This window comes from Excalfactoria chinensis, chromosome 4 (genome assembly GCF_039878825.1).
Source record: "Excalfactoria chinensis isolate bCotChi1 chromosome 4, bCotChi1.hap2, whole genome shotgun sequence".
In the NCBI taxonomy this organism is placed as follows: Eukaryota; Metazoa; Chordata; class Aves; order Galliformes; family Phasianidae; genus Excalfactoria; species Excalfactoria chinensis.
The window spans coordinates 81,534,650-81,550,612 of NC_092828.1; the positions used below are offsets into that span (position 1 = coordinate 81,534,650).

At 44.1% G+C, this 15,963-nt stretch overlaps 1 protein-coding gene across 3 annotated transcripts; it reads left to right on the plus strand.

Moving 5' to 3' along the window:
* Positions 1–77: 77 nt before the first annotated feature.
* Positions 78–15,890, plus strand: RAB41 (RAB41, member RAS oncogene family). 3 transcript variants are annotated; one of them, XM_072334186.1, is made up of 8 exons: positions 78–283; positions 1,369–1,427; positions 3,078–3,131; positions 4,790–4,895; positions 8,613–8,724; positions 11,294–11,387; positions 13,071–13,137; positions 13,476–15,890. In XM_072334186.1, the coding sequence occupies exons 1-8, from the start codon at positions 205–207 to the stop codon at positions 13,538–13,540; spliced, it is 636 nt and encodes a 211-aa protein (XP_072190287.1). In that variant the 5' UTR covers positions 78–204; the 3' UTR covers positions 13,541–15,890. The 3 variants fall into 3 exon arrangements, with proteins under 3 accessions (XP_072190287.1, XP_072190285.1, XP_072190286.1); XM_072334184.1 differs by lacking the exon at positions 4,790–4,895 and adding an exon at positions 8,226–8,334; XM_072334185.1 differs by lacking the exon at positions 4,790–4,895 and adding an exon at positions 8,229–8,334.
* Positions 15,891–15,963: the final 73 nt, after the last annotated feature.

Sequence of the window (15,963 nt, forward strand, 5' to 3'; positions counted from 1 at the left end):
AATAGGGTTGGGCTCGAGGCCGCCGCACGCCGCAAGGGGGCGCAGTGCGGCGCCGGTGACGCCATCGCGGCGGCGGCGGAAGTGACGCCATCGCGGCGGCGGAAGTGACGCGTGGCGCAGCGGGCGGGGCGGCGGTGGCAGTGTGTGCTCGGCGGCCTCTCCTTCTCCTCAGTCACGGCTCCGGCTCGGCCTCTCCGCGCCGCCATGTCCGCCCCCGGCAGCGGCGGCGAGTTCGGCAACCCTCTGCGGAAATTCAAGCTCGTCTTCTTGGGCGAGCAGAGCGGTGAGCGGGGCGGGGGTTGGGCCCGGTGCTGAGGTGCCGTTAGGCGGCAGGGCGGGGGGCGGGGAGGGGCCGGCGGGGCGGCGGCCGAAGCGCGGGGGTGGGGGGGGACCGAAGACGGCGGGGCTGCTCGGTGGGGTGGGAGGGCTCAGCCGTGTCTCACCGCCTCTGGCTGTGCTGTGCCCCCAGAGGCGGCGGCTTCCTCCCCCGCTGCCGTCGGCTTCTTTTCACCGGGACGCCGAGTCTGCATCGCGCCCCTTCCCTCGCGGTGCGTGGATGAATTGCGTCATTTTATTTGAAATGAGGGGATTCTGCCTCTATCGCTCCCGTATTTATCATCTCCTCAGCAGCAGGGCTGCGTCTTGAAGGGATTTCCAGGAGGATCCATATTGCTGCTGACAGGTGTTTGCCTTGCCTGTTGTTAGCGCTCACCATTTCGCTGCTTTCTGCAGCTGGTTATCCCCTTTCTTTCCTCTTCTCTATTCGTGTTTTTTGCAGCTTCCCAAGAGAATCAGGGGTCTTTGGTTCCCATTCTTATCAGTTCTGCACCTTGTCTCTTGGTAACATTTGGATACGTATATTTTTTTTTAAGCAAGCTATAAAAGTTTACCTTATATCTAAAACCACTTTATAGAGATGGGATCTCAGTATTAAATGCTGCTTTTCTATGGAGCCAGTGGCAGCTAATTAGCATCCAAGCCATCACTGTGTCAGCTTTTGATACTTGCATCTAGAAGTCCTAGACTTGGTGATTACATAAGCACCCAAATATGAATAACAAAGCAGATTTACCGCTTGCTCAAAGCAAACAGGCAGCTCTGTGCTGTACTCATCATAACGTACCTAAATTGAGGGCCAAGTTTCCACAGTGATTAATTTTTTTCTTAGATTCATTGGCATAGCGCTCACCTGTTATCAAATGAATGAATTTCTTGGCTGGTTATTTTACAGGTGGGAGTAGCTGGGAAGCAGCTGTATGATGGCAGCTTCATTCTGGTATTCAGTGGTGTCAGTGTGTGTGTGTCAATCATCAACAGCAGGTTTTTTTTCACCGCTCTTTGAAGATAATTTTTCCTCTTCTTTTATAGTTGGGAAGACCTCTCTGATCACCAGGTTTATGTATGACAGTTTCGACAATACTTACCAGGTATGTGGTAGACCCTTCATCTAATTTCCGCTACTAAAATGCATTCCCATTGTACACGTCTCCACAAGGTATCAATTCAGTATCATCAGAGGTTGTAGTGTGATTTGAAATGTAGATCAGACTGGGATTAAGTCCCAGTGTGCTATCAGGATGTGCAGTGTACAGAAGAGCAGCGAGGTTTAGGTCCTGTTTGAGTATTGGAGAACTTTAAGAAAAGCAAAGAGAAACGTCATATGAGATTGGTGAACAAAAAAGACAATGGGGAGGATGAGTGAAGGTCAGTATGGAGCATCAGGAAATAGAGAATATACATGTGTGATTCTGATCGTTCTTGGTCTCTGGAATCTTTATAGACTACTTGTTAAAATAGGAATAGTTGAGTCCAGAGTGCGTGGATGGACCCACGAGAAGTCAACGTGGTATATTTTCTCTCTCTTTATTTTTTTAAATGTGTTTTTTGTTTTTTTTAGCTGAAAGACTATTGATAGAAAAAGGGAAATTTTGGCAAGGAGAGAGTAGGGTAGGGATGGAGAAACTTCAGACTGAAAAGCTCAGGGTGCGTAGGAGGCGCAAAGATCTTGGGAAGAGTTAGCTGAAACAAAATGACTTAGTGGTATTTCAAAGGAATACTGAATATCTTTAAGGATGATGAGACTGTGGTGTCCTTGTTTAATGCAGGACAGAAAGAGTTATTGGCTTCAATTGGAATAATTTGAAGCTGGATGGTAAAAGAGAAGATGGTTTCCTTTAGGGCAAGACATTTACTGAAACTGGATCCACTTGTGCTTTGTGTGCTTTTCTTTTGTTCCTAACTCTTGTAAGGTGCTCTACAGGTTTATCTTGTTGTAAGCTATATCTTGGCTGCAGAAAATAGGGCTCCTAGAAAAGAGGTACTGACTACAGAAATTGACAGTTGAGGTTTGGTCTGATATCAGCTGGTTTGTGTTCTAATGGATTCTTCCAGAACACATGATGCTGTTGGGTTTCAGTCTGGAGATTGTTAAAATCTGTTTAATAATCATTAACCTGTTTCCTGGGGTTGTGATGGGCAAGGATACCTGCTTGATTTAAATGCCTGGAAATGTTTAACACCTGTTAGTAAGTTACTTTGGGTGTTTCTATACTGGAATGTCTGTGCAGCAATGGAAATGTGAATGGAGGGAGGCAGACAGAAAGAACTGCTTGGGAGATGAAGCTTCTGATTGTCCTTGAAAGGGAAGACATTCTCAGTTGTTGGATAGCCCTGAATCAATGTTACTTTTTAGGTTTCAGCACAGTTGCTCACAATTTTTTTGCTCTACCTTCTGGTTATTTCTTATAGGAGAAATCTTACCAGAATGTATTGCTGTGAAGCAGAGGGAGATGACAGGACAGATACGATCTGTGCTGAGAAGCATGAATGTCAAGGAGGTAAAATTAGAATTTGGAGGATCTTGTGAGTTGAGATGTGTTGGAAGAATAGTGTGAAATAAAGATAGCGGTGATACCCAGATTGCTTTGTTTTTATCAGCTCCTTTAAAAGCAAATGACTTCGACAGCTGAATTACAAGTTAGTGAACATTTCTTAGGGATTGTGTGGAAAGATCTGATTTGCAGATACTGGGAGGCAGTTACTAATGCTTTTTTTTTTTTTTTTTTTTTTTTTTTCAGGCAACCATTGGAATTGATTTCCTGTCAAAAACAATGTATCTTGAGGATCGCACGGTAAGTGAGGCATCTGTGTGATAGTGTGGCAACTGTGGTCATGGCAGCAGCAGCTGCTGTGCATGCTGTTTGCTTGACCAGTCCTCCTACGGCTGCTGAAATCCCACAGCAGCCTTCAGAGGGACAGCCTTTGTTGAATCAGATCACTGACCCAGTATTCTTTCTGGCACTCGCTAATATGTAAGACCTCTTGCACTAAGCCTAATCCTTTCATGAAAAATTGGAGCAAGCTAATGTCCGTATCCTGGGGGAACAGCTGCCTGCTCAATGTTTGATAGGCATGGTTCACTCTCAGAATGTGCAGCTCTGCCTCTAGGGATTGGCAGTGTGAATGGATGTGGACAGACCTCAGGTAGCAGTTTCAAGTTTTGAAGTCGTTTAGGATTAACAATAGCGGCATGGTTCCTCTTTGCAGAAAGGTTCTATTTGTAACACAATGTTGACTTTCTGTTAATGGAGCGTTTTTGAATTTAGCTTGCATGAGACTCCTTTCTGCATAAAGAGATCCCTTGTACCTCTCTCCTGTCTTTCAGCATCTGTCCATTTGTTCATGTTTTGCTAGTAGTTGCCTTTTTGCTCATTTTATTGCTGGCCAAGAAGTACAAAGCTGGCAGGAGGGAGGAGAGGGGTCACTGCTGCAGTGGAAGTCTTTTATATTGCTTCAGTTGCTTTTGTATTTTTTGTTAGAAAAGACCTTACTGAATCTTTGGGAGAACTACTTGCAGAATGTTCTTCAGTGTTGTTAGAAGGCTTTGGGAACACAGCTTGACACCTGTTAAGTCAAGGAGGAATGCCTGTGTCTTGTTTGCAGCTGTCTGTAGTTCTCAAGTGTAGTCGTGGTTTCTTATGGCTGTGTAGGTCATGATGCCATGCAGCCCCCGGCCTGCTATCCAGAGAAATGGCTGGTGTACTGTTAGCTCTCCCAATTATCCAGTCAAAATAATGAGAAGTGTGAAATGTAAGTCAGAGGAGGGAGAAATACTAGTACACCAAGCTAGGAAAAGTCAAACAACAAAGTGGTTCCTCAGATGTGGCTCATACTGTATCTTGCTTTCTGCTGTATATGAAACGAAGAATGTGAAGCCTTCAACTGCAGCTTATGCTTAGACCTATGTGTCTTTATGCCAGATAATATGTCCTGTATGTAATGGATTGTACCCCACTACTGTTCTTAAGCACTTCACATCAGAATTTCCAGTGGATTAATCAAAACTGTTTCTGGATAATACACTCCTCAGGATTTGGAGTGACCATATCTAGCTAGCTGTAGGCTGCAGTCTGCTTGTATGACTTGTGTACTGGAGTCCCCATCTGGCAGAATGCACTGAGGTTTGTATGCATATTTCCCTCCTTAGCGGACAGGTTAGGAAGGCATTTTAGGGATATCTTGGTTTTCCCATGAAATGGAAGAATGTGCTTGTGTGCAAGTTGCTGATGGTCTTATGGAGGGAGAGAAGTTTCTCTGCTATGTCAGGTCACTGCAGTTAGAGGTAGCGCTGGCTCTTTTCACGCTTCTGTTCTGTTCCATTTTAACATTCCTTTTGTTGCATTTTTTTACCTTGCGGTTTTTGTTCTTTTTATTTCACTTGAGTTTTGGTTTTGTTTTCCATTTTCCTGCTCTTTCCTTTCCCTCTCCCCTGCACTTTTCCATTTCCCAGATCAGGCTGCAGCTGTGGGATACAGCCGGCCAGGAGAGGTTCCGCAGCCTCATTCCCAGCTACATCCGTGACTCTGCTGTGGCTGTCATTGTCTTTGACATTACAAGTAGGTATTGAGTCTGAGTGTCTGCAGAGGCCTTGCTTGTAACATGTGCCTTTTATGCTTTGGAGGTGGTGGTGGTATCTGAAAGTAGATAAGATAGAACATCAGCCCCAGAACTGTGGGCATTTTGTGGTCTGAGGGGAACCCCCAAACCAATGCAAACTCCATCTCATAACATCAAAACTGGGCAGTCATTTGACTCTTGTCTGCTCAAAGATCTATGGAAATTATACAGAAAACTGCATTGGCAAGTGGGTGAATAGGGGTTATGACTGTGTGTGACTTCACAGGTTGGAATAGAAGGTGACTGGTAGCCTTTAGGAAACTTCTTAGCTTTTCTGTTTTTTGTGGGTTGATTGTTGTTTCTGCTGTTGTTTTTGTGGCTTTCTCCTGTTTTGTTGTTCTTTGTTTTGTTTTTCAAATCTTCATATGTTTTCTCCACTCTGGATAAGTAGAGGTAATACAAGTGACAGTTTCAGATGCCAAACCAATGAATTACAGCCAGACTAGGTAAAACACTCATTTAAATAGAAGCAATGTGGTGACTTGTGAGTACACAAGACTCCCATTTCACTGAAGAATAGAACTAGCAATCCACGAGTCACCAGAGAGCTTTTCAGAGAGAATTCCTCTCACCACAATTTCTAAAGAATAAAAGACTTTGTATGGAAATGGTCTATAGCTCTTGGCATGAGCATTCTAGTATATGAAAATATTAATTTCATTATAACTGTGTTATTGTTTCCACTTGATCTGGCTTTTTCAGCTAAGTAAGCTACAGTATCAGCATAAGTAGCTAGTCAGGATTCATAACCCCTGAATTAAGCTGAAGTAAAGAAAGTACCACAGATTTACACACAAAAAAAAACATCACTCCTTTGGCTTGCCTTCCTTCTGTCACAAACAGTACTTTATTATGAGTCTTTATGGATCGGGAGTTTCTTTCACTTTGGGAAAAGGAAGTGCTTAATGGATGATAACAAACTGCCCTCAGAATGTGAGGTTAATTGTAGCAAAAAATAATTACACTGTCTCTATTTCAATTCTGTAGCTTTAAGTATTTAGAGAGGATTTCTGGTTTGGTACAAAATATTTTAAAGCTGATTTTTTGGGGTTTGAGAGGTGCTGAAATGTGCACATGATGACATGCTGGGAATGGATTTACATGAGGCAGAGTGGCAGGCTGCATAGGCTAGCATCTTTTCCTCCCAGCTGTTGTGACAGGTTTAGGAGGCTGTTTACCCAGGCAGGTGGAACAATCTTGCCACAGTCTAGGTTGCTGTTAACAACTTCCAGACATGTCAAAAATAATTAAATGATAGCTGATCTCATCATGCCTCAGTAATGATCTGAACTTTTCAGATAACATTTTTTTTCCTGTTACTGCTCTTTGTTCTGTTTTTAGCAACTAAGAAGCTTTTAGTTTTCTTGTGTTAGTGAAGGAATACGCTCATGTACTCTTGAGGGCATGATAATTGTGACTGGGGGGATTAAAGGAATAGTTTCCAGTCTGGAGAGCGCTGTGCTTTTGTATTGTCCTTAGTAGCAACTGTAATTGGAAACCTCAGTCTTCTCTGAGTTTATGCTGATTACAGTCGTGTAAAATAGGGACAGTTCCATGGGGCATACTTAACTACCTGCCAGGATGCTTTTATCAAGCAAAGGCCAAATTGCTGGCTCCACCAGTTTTTCAACAAGAATATTACCAGGGCCAGCTGGTCACCTTCAGCTGCTTTTTTTTATTGTGAATCTGAAGTCTGGAGCATTTAAATCGCCACCTTGATGAATTTGGTGGGTGTGGCTGGCATAGCAGTAATGTTTTGAACATTCTGTAAGGAACCTCATTGTGAAGTTCAAAGCCCACAGCCTGAAACAGTCATTACTATCAGTCTGATCTGCCAGCAGTGGTGCGATATTGTCCAAGTGCTTGGATTTCATCACTCTGATTTTCCAAGGGTAGTCAAGAGCCTTGATTTTTGCTACTGTAACAAAAGCTGCCTTCAGAAGGAGAATACTTCAACTATAAGCCCTAATCTTCCTGAAGTCGTTGGGCAACCATGTGGGCATTCTGATATAGATATGTCTTGTTTAATCTGCTTGTAGTAAGACATTGTGCATCTATTGAAGTTATTCTTATAAACAAACCAACCATTGGATCTTCAGAAACTGTATTCTTCCTTGTAGCCTGCCAGCTCCTTATCAAGCAGCCTTCTATGCATAAGGAGCTACCAACCCTCATCACTGCATGAGTGGCTTTGTGAGCACATCTTACCAGTTCCTGTAACTCAACTGGGATCCAGTATCTGCCTGCCTATGGAACTCGTGGCTGCTGAGAATGCAATGTGCTGGTTTTCTGGCAGCGTGGCACTGCTTGTACGGCTAGCTATATGGGGTTGGAGGAGGTGGTATCACTGCCAATTGTTAAAAGCTTCTGTTTAGCGTTCCTTGTGATAGTCAGACATTTTTTGGCCTTTGTTGCTTCAAATAGGCTGGTCCCAGCATCACATGGGTATAGTGGTGGTTATGACTGCACGCACCACATATGCATACATGCTATAAGAGAGGGGAAAAGGATGGTAGCAAGCCAGATGCTAATGCTTTCATGAAATAACTTGGTTTGTGTTTGGAAATAACTGTGGTTCTGGAGATCAAACAGTATCTTATAGCATTTGGTACTTGGTTCTTACTCTTGTGCTTATTACAAGGGGGGAGAGCCCAGTGCCCTTCTGGCACTTGGAGCCTGTATTGTAGCATTTGCTTTTTCTTCTGCTGGAACTTAAATTATCAGCTGCCCTGATATTGCATGAAAATCTCCATTACCATCTTCTGGCTGCATAATGCTGGGAGAATTGATGCTGTTGCAATACTTAATGCCAGACTTAAGGTAGTTACGTGTCTGTCATGTGGTAAATGCCCAAAGAGTTTTAATTGGGTCATGGTGGGCCAGGAATACCATGGAGACCTTGCATGTGTCCCATAAATAACCCTGGGTAGACTAGGAAGGTAACTCTGTTATGTACCAGCTGCCACTAGCTGCAGTGGCTGGAAGTGGCAGCTGTAACCTGGAGCTCTTTGGATGTGGTGGCCACGGGAGTAGGAAAATCTCTAGGCAAGCAAAGGAGGTAATTAAAGCACGTTATCTGCAATCAAAATCTGAAAAGCCCAATTCTGTGGTGTGTGGGTGTCTGGAGCTGCATTGCAAGGTCAGTATCAGCTTCTGAGAGAGACTGAGCTGCATATAGTTGGTTCTAGAAATGGCCTTTTCTCTAAAGGACAGTTTCCTCCTTTCTTTTCTCTCCTGCGTTCTCTCTGCTCTCCCTGGCCTGGTACCAGCAGGTTCGGCTGCAGCTCTGGGACACAGCAGGCCAGGAGCGGTTCCGCAGTCTCATTCCCAGCTACATCCGCGACTCCACTATTGCTGTGGTAGTCTATGACATTACAAGTGAGTGATGCTTTGGTGTCTCATTATTTGAAATGCTGCATGTGAGCAGAACTGCTTCCACAAGTTCTGCTTAAAGATGATTAACAGTAGAAATATTTCCCCCCCACCCACCCCTGCTGCTTTTTCTGTTCAGGCAGAAAAGAATTTGTGGGTCATTTGTATGTGATGTGGGGAGACTTGGAGAGCACCTGGATACAGGCATACCCAGATTCATAAGTTTTCTTTCTTGCTTAAAAGTAGTTTTATCCTTAGCATTCCCATTTGTTTCTTCCTTACAGACTTGAATTCCTTCCAGCAAACCTCCAAGTGGATTGATGATGTTCGGACAGAGAGGGGAAGCGACGTCATCATCATGTTGGTGGGGAACAAAACTGATCTGGCAGACAAGAGGTAATAAAGTAGAGCTGGTGGCCTTGCTGCCCTGAGCAGGAAAAGCAGGAAACTGGCTAACTTAGACTCTTAAAATCCCATGGATTTCACATCTTAGGGCATGTTGTAAAATGTTTTGCCTTTAAAATTCTTAATCCTGTGATGTTGCTTTAACTGACAACCACCATCAACCACCCCTTTTCAGGGGACAAAATTCTGCATTTCTATTTCAAATTCATCTCTGTATTGTTAAGAAAACATATTTAATGTTTTCAGGGATTTTCCTTTATTAATGCATTTGGAATAATTGGTCAACTGCTTTATTAGTTGACAGAAGGAAAATGGAGTAAGCCGTGTGGCTCCTGACAATCCCAGTACTTAAAACTAATGTATGCATGTATAGTGGGTCCTCTTATGTTTTGTTCTTTGTGTATCAAAGGGCAAATGAGGCATTGAAGTTACAAAGAATTTTTGTTTGGTGCAAAAGAATCTCAGAAGAAAACCCAAACTGGGCAATGCATGGATCTCCCGGTAAAGTGGAGTCCTATCAAACTGAAAGCTGGCTGCACTTGAGACACTTCCAGTCAAAAGATAATATCTTGAGAAGCTGTTTTCTCAGGAAAGAAATCCTGCACTGCTATCTGAGTTGCTCGTTTGTTTACTATTCTTTATAGTATGATGTGCCTAACAGCAGTCTGACTGTTTCATTGTTGGATGCTGTCATGTTTTACTTACTGTGATGCTTATTTTTTTGCTCCCCTTGTATTTTTGGTGTTGTACAAATACTCATGTGAGACAAGAGCCAGCATCCCAGGCTGCACAAAGTGGTATCAGGAGATGCTTTTTGCTCTCTGTCTCTGTGCAAATAATGCTATTAGCTTTTAGTTTGCTGTGCCTAGAAGAAAAAGCATAGTACTAAAACTCATGTGTGTTTTGAATCAGTGGGGGGGAAAAGATAGTTAAGATTTTCCTGTGTTTTGTGTGGGCTCTGTACTGATGATACTCGTGGAAATGTCCTCCTCTTTCCTTCACACCTTCATTTTATCCATTATTTTACTCTACCCAGCTCCATTGGAGGCCAGTGCCAGTGACCTTTGCCTTACACTTCAGAAATGTTGGGGAAACTTGGTGCCCAGAGCTTCAGAAATATGATGATGTATAGAGCTGACTTACATTAAGAAATCCAGGTAGCAAGAACTCAGAGTGGTCTGGCCTCTGATTTCAACTCATAAAAGCATCTGAATGAAATCTCAGGGGTTGTACTTCAGCAGCTCTGTATGCAGACCAGTTGCTATCCCTTATGCCCTCCCAGGAGCTGGAAATAACTGCAGCTCCCTAATTGAATAATCTGGAGTTTAGATTTGAGGCTACTTTGTATCAATTTCCATTTTTTATAGAACTGTAAAACCCAGTAGGGTAATTCCTGCCTTGTATTATTTTCTGGTGGTACACAACAGTATGTGCAGGACTGCTGGCTCAGCTCTGCCATACCAATATAGAAACCAGAAACTTATTTGAAACATAGCTATGGCTGGAGTTCATGTAGCACTGAAAATCAGAAGTTTAATTAAGTGTCAGCAGCCCTGGCCTAGGCCTGAATCTGCAATTGCATGTAAATCCATATATCAATAAAAGAAGCCCCATTGTCTTGACCAGAACCATAAAATGAAAGCTAGGTTTGTGGCAAGCTGAAATGCTGGACCTCATAATGCTGGACGAAGCTGTAGTATCAGTCTGAACCTTATAACGTTATTATTTCCTTTTAAGTAGTATACAGCATATTGGAACCCATTTCCCCCTATGGTAACACCAAGTGATGATTCAGGTTGAGTTCTGGTGCCAAAAAGCTGAACTCAGGACAGCAGTGGTTTTATTCGCTGCAGCCTGTTAATTTTTCTTTCCTGTTAATGTTGCTTCAGTTGGTGGTTGGTTTTTCTGCAGTTTTCTTTTTATCAGTTTTGGACTATTTTTCTTTGTTTTGGTTTTTTCTTTTCTGTGATTTGTTCTCGTTGCTGTAGACAGGTTTCTATAGAGGAGGGCGAGAGAAAAGCCCAAGAACTGAATATGATGTATATTGAAACCAGTGCTAAAGCAGGATATAATGTGAAACAGGTATGTACAGGGCATTGGTCAGAGATGCATTTGCAGGTGCTTGCAGATAAGCTGTAGCTGCTGCTGGAGCCTTTCTGATATCTTTCTGTAACCTTGTGGAGTTCCCTTCTGTTGGCTTTTGGGAAACAGCTTTTTGCAGCAGGTGCAGCTCAAGGGGATTCTTTCTTCCCTTGAGAATGCTGTGAATGAGACTCAAATGTATTACATAAAACTTCATCCTGTGCCAGTCATCCTTCAGTAATGGTCTTAAGTCCAGGTGTTCCCTGAATTACTTACCTGATATTGCTTCCTTAGCTGGAGAACTCAGGGGTCTTAAATACCCGGAGGTCCTGAGATCTCCAGTTTTGGATTCTGCACTCTCACAATGGGCAGTGAATCAGCCCTTCAATGACAAGTGTCTCACTCATAGATATCTCTAATTCCTCTTTGTCTGTTTTTCCTTTCTGTCTTTTTTGCTTCTGTTTGCACTTTTGTCCAGGCAAATCACTACAGAAGAAGGGGAACAGAGAGCCAAAGAGCTGAATGTGATGTTTATTGAGACCAGTGCAAAGACTGGATACAATGTGAAACAGGTAGATCAATCTTCTGTTCTCAAGGCAGGAAATCTGTACTTTCCTTTTGCTCTGTGGGAGGATTAAGCTTCTGCTTAGGGTTCATGTTCTATCAGATACTTGCTCGTATTTACTGTCAGCCCCTGCAGTGCTCCTTGCCTAGTTGTCATTGCTGCTGCTTTATCTAGTGAAAGCTTCTTTCCCGTCAAATCAGTGAATCCCTGTTAAAGCTAAGGAAACCCTTGAAAGAAAGGAGAATCTAAAAATAAGATGATGCTGAGGAATAGGAATGGCAGTGCTTAATGCAGCCTGTCAAACATTGTTTTATCCATTCCCTTTGCTGTTGTTAACCAAGAACACACTGTTTTCTAAAATCAGTTTTGACACCAGTCAAGACAACAGCATATGCTGATTCTTAGAGTGGAAGTTTCTGCTTCTGTTGACAAGCCACAAGATTAAAAATCACAGGATGATTGAGGTTGGAAGGGATCTCTGGAGACCAGCCCTCATGCTTAAATTGTAGTCAGCTAAAGGAGGCTGCCCAGATCTTACCCCAGTTGGATTTTGAATATGCCAAAGAATAGAGACTCCATCTCTTCAGGCAACCTTCAGTTACCTTACAGCTATGGTAAAGGATCCACAGAGAGCATAAGCATGATTGGTGTTGGGGAAACTGCCAGCTGGGATACCTGCTTAAGTTTGCCGCACACCAGCTGGTGAGAAGAGCCTAGTGATAGGATTAGGAGATGAATTTTGTTTCTGCAGCTATTTTGGATACAATCTGCTATGATCTCAGGTTCTAATTCAGTGTTGCTTTATTTACTTGAGGGTGTTTGTAGAGAGAACTAATATAGCTAAAATTGTTGAGGGAAGCTAACTGCAGCACCTTGCTGCTGTTCAGTGGCTTGATTTTTTCCAGTAACGTGTTTTGGAGGTGTGGATGAGAACCTCAGCCCAGAAAAATTATTATCAGCTGATTCCTTTTGTTCCTTAAATGAGAAGCTTTTACACAGCATCTTCCACCTGACTGTCTAGCAGCATCTGTATTGTTTGTTGCTTCATTAATGGCATCAGGAAGAGCTCTAAGCACTGGTTTAAAATTATGCAAAACCATTTTCTGTCTTTATGGGCATATGCTAGTCCTTCCCAGCTCTTTGTACATCCTTAATAGCTTAAATACAGCTCACCCAAGCTGACCAGTCTGCTCACAGGTGACTGTTTTACAGCAGGACTGAACTGAAAGGGTTATTCCATAGACTTCTGGAGCAAAGCTTTCAGTTAACTAAACGTTTCTTAGAGGTCCTGAGCCAAGCACTGTAGTGTAACTGTGTGTAAAAGCAGTTGAGGCTGGTAATAGTAAATTGTAGCCTCTAATGTGTTCACCTGTATGCAGGGAGGGTTGTTATACATCCCTGGGAGAGCAGTTTCTAATGAAAAAGAACTCCATGTTCAGCTCAAGTAGAAGTAGGTAAAAGCAAGCCACCTGTTTGATAGGTGTTCAGTAGCTTCATTTTCTTAAGCGAGCTTGTTAAATTGTTTGTGGAAAAAAGTCTTGTGGTATTTGACTGTTGCTTTGCCTGTTAAAATACCCACATAACAAATCTGTACGATGCTCAGATCTGCCACAGAGCAGTGTTGGAGTGGGCTTTGTGTGTTTTTGACATGGATTTCTTTCTGAGGAGCTCACCTGTTGCTACCTTTCAGCTATTCCGTCGTGTGGCTGCTGCCTTACCTGGGATGGACAGCACACCAGAGAAGAGCAAAGAAGACAGTATCCTTGTTTTCTCAACAATAATTTTGTGGATATCGTAGGATTTGGCAATTAATGCTTTGTGAGTTTGGGTTTACTGAGTTCTTGGCACATTTGGAGAATGGGCCTCGCTGGGGTTTTTCAGATACATGGCTGTAAACAGTGCAGTGTGGTGCTTACCTGCAGCTATGCAGTGTGGCCCCTGCTTGTGGTCTCCGTATAAATATACGTCACTACTTGTAAGTGTGCTCAGCTCTTACCAAGAAGGGGCAGCTGACAACTCAAGATACTGATTGTGTTCTCTAGGTCTTTTTTAATTTTTCTTGAGACAAGTGATTTCCTTAACTTACCTCCTGCAGTGATTGACATCAAACTAGAGAAGCCTCCTGAGCAGCCAGTAACGGAGAGCGGTTGCTCCTGCTAACAGGCCCGTTCTGTAGCAGCACATTCCCCAGCTGGCCAGTCTCACTGAAGAACATCACTGCTCATTGGCTAGGCAACCCTACTTTGGGCTGAAAAAACAATCTACTAAGCGAGCGAACTCCCTGTTTACGGTGGGGAGCAGCCCTGGCCGCCCCTCTTACTGCATGGTATGAGCCTTGAGTGCAGAATGAGTGTCCTGTCTTTTATTTTATTTTTTTATGTTGTTGCACTTTGGCACCGTGGTGCCCTTTACACTCTTCTCTTTCTCTCTCTCTTTCTCTCCTCCCTTCTCCCACCTTGAGCCTGTCTGCTCAGATGTATCATGTGAATGCAATGGAAAAGCCACCAAGTTAGAGAGAAGGAAAAATAAACCTTGGGGGTGGGTTTTCCACATTCCTTTACTGCCTTGCATATTAACTCGCTCCCTGTTCACTCCAGCCATGTCTGTCCTGCATCCCTACTTCCTCTGATTAAAGGCTGCTCCTTTTACACCAGTCAGTTTGACTTGACCTTGCCTTCTAAGGCAGTACAGGTTATCTTGTTTCTAGGCTTTTGCTTCCTGCGGGGCACACACACAGTATTAGCTCTTCAGTTTCTCCTTTCTATGGATGATCTTGACTAAGTCTTGCTCATGACTTCTGGGTTTTGCCCTACACTCTGGCCCTCATGGGACACAAAACACTGGAAACTCCCAAACTGTTAGCTTTGACCTTATTGCTCCCATCTGTGTAGCAGAGACATCCCACAGACTGCTGCTCCCCACAGTGTGAGTATCTTCCTGTCCAGAGGATGTTGGTGTTTGGTGAGTGTTAGAAGTCAGATGTGGGGAAGGAAATGGGTACAGAGGTTTTGCAGCATGAAGCTGGGTGGGGAGAAATCCTCAGGGTGATTTGTAGGGACCTTGGTCTTATCTGTCAAAAGTGAACAGCTCTGTGGAGCCCATCACTGCAAGAGCATTGCCTGCCCTGGGAGTCATGTGTGTGACGTTCAGGTTTCTTTCCTAGTCTCCATCCTCCTGTTTGTAGTCACATAGCTTAGGAGCTGCTTCATGGAGAGCATGTGGGCTACAGCAAATTGAAGGCCAGCGATAGCTGTTCTGGTTTTGTATCTAGGTTGCTGCTTAATGAAATCACACACAGATGCTTCTGCTTTTGTTGTGGTCTCACAGAGGGTGGGGGTTAGAACCCTGCTGCTTTTGGAATAGTGGTAAGCTGTAACAGAGATAAGGGCTAGGAGGGATTTGTTATCATATGTGAGTGGGGCAATGTGCACTGTTGAAGTGCATTTTATTGTCCCTTCTGGATGCTTGCGGTTGGGAAATACCTCGTTTTTCCCTCAGCTCTCTACCCCTGGTTTCTAATGATGTTAGTAGAGCTCTTTGTAAACATTCATTGTGATTTTTTGTGTATGTTTGTGTGTGTCCATCTGACCAATCCAGAAGTCAGGAGATCTGTTGACCGAGAGGAGAATAGAACAGCCAGGTGGTTTTAAGCCATTCACCAGTTCTTTCATCACCCAGCCTGTGTATCACCATGTGGAATGCTGGTGGGCAGGAGCACAGTGTGCCACAGTGTTAAGGGTAGGAACAGGGGCAGTGGTGTTTGGGTTAGCGAGGCTCTCCTAGCAGGATGCCCTGTCGGTCACTGACATAGTGTGTGCACTTTGAAACCTGTGGGCTGGGGATGGGGGGGAAGGGGCAGCCTTGGGCTGGGTGCTGGTGGCCTTGTTGGAGAAGAACCTGGTCAGAGTACCTTGGCTGCTTCCTGGTCACGTTGGCTTACTGGCATCTGGTGACCAAGCCGCAGGTGGCTGGCTGCCCTTGTTCTCAGAGAGCTTTGTCCCTCCCCCTCCACATGAGCTGGCCTGCAGGAGGAAGCTGGGATGTCATTTCCCCATTTCATTCTGGGTTGTCCCTACCCCTTACCCACAGTTCCAGCTGGTGTGGCTGAGTCCTCTGTGCCCAGCCCCAGCAGGAACTCAGCCCTCTCCTATGTACATACTCCTGTCATGTGGGAATTGCTGATATTTGTTGGTGTGTGTGTGTCTGCTGTAGAACAGGTTTTGCTGTCCCCTTCTCATGGGCAGGTGTACACTGTGCCTGCTCTTGTATTGTTCTGAGTCACGGGCCTGGGGGAGGGAAGGGGGGGGATCATAAGTAATGGGGGGAGGGGTAACTAGTGAAATAAAATAGTTCACTTCCCACTGTCTTCTCTATGGATGTGTATAATATTGAGTGTGTGTCTGGCCCTGCTGTCTCCTAGCTGTTAGCCAAGTAAGTGTGACTATTACTATGAGTATGGACTGTCCGACCACAGCCGTGTATCACACTAAATAAAGTTATTTCACCGACACCTCCTCTGTCCTGCTTCAGCAGCAAGCCAAGTGTCCTAATGGCAGCTTTGACGTGGCTGTAGGGGGCGGGAG

Excerpts from the sequence above, each read along its gene's own strand:
- RAB41 (XM_072334184.1), top strand. The coding sequence starts at position 205 with ATGTCCGCCCCCGGCAGCGGCGGCGAGTTCGGCAACCCTCTGCGGAAA. Across the intron at positions 8,335-8,612 it reads GGTAGTCTATGACATTACAA|ACTTGAATTCCTTCCAGCAA; the intron begins GTGAGTGATGCT and ends TCTTCCTTACAG. Across the intron at positions 13,138-13,475 it reads AGAGAAGAGCAAAGAAGACA|TGATTGACATCAAACTAGAG; the intron begins GTATCCTTGTTT and ends TACCTCCTGCAG.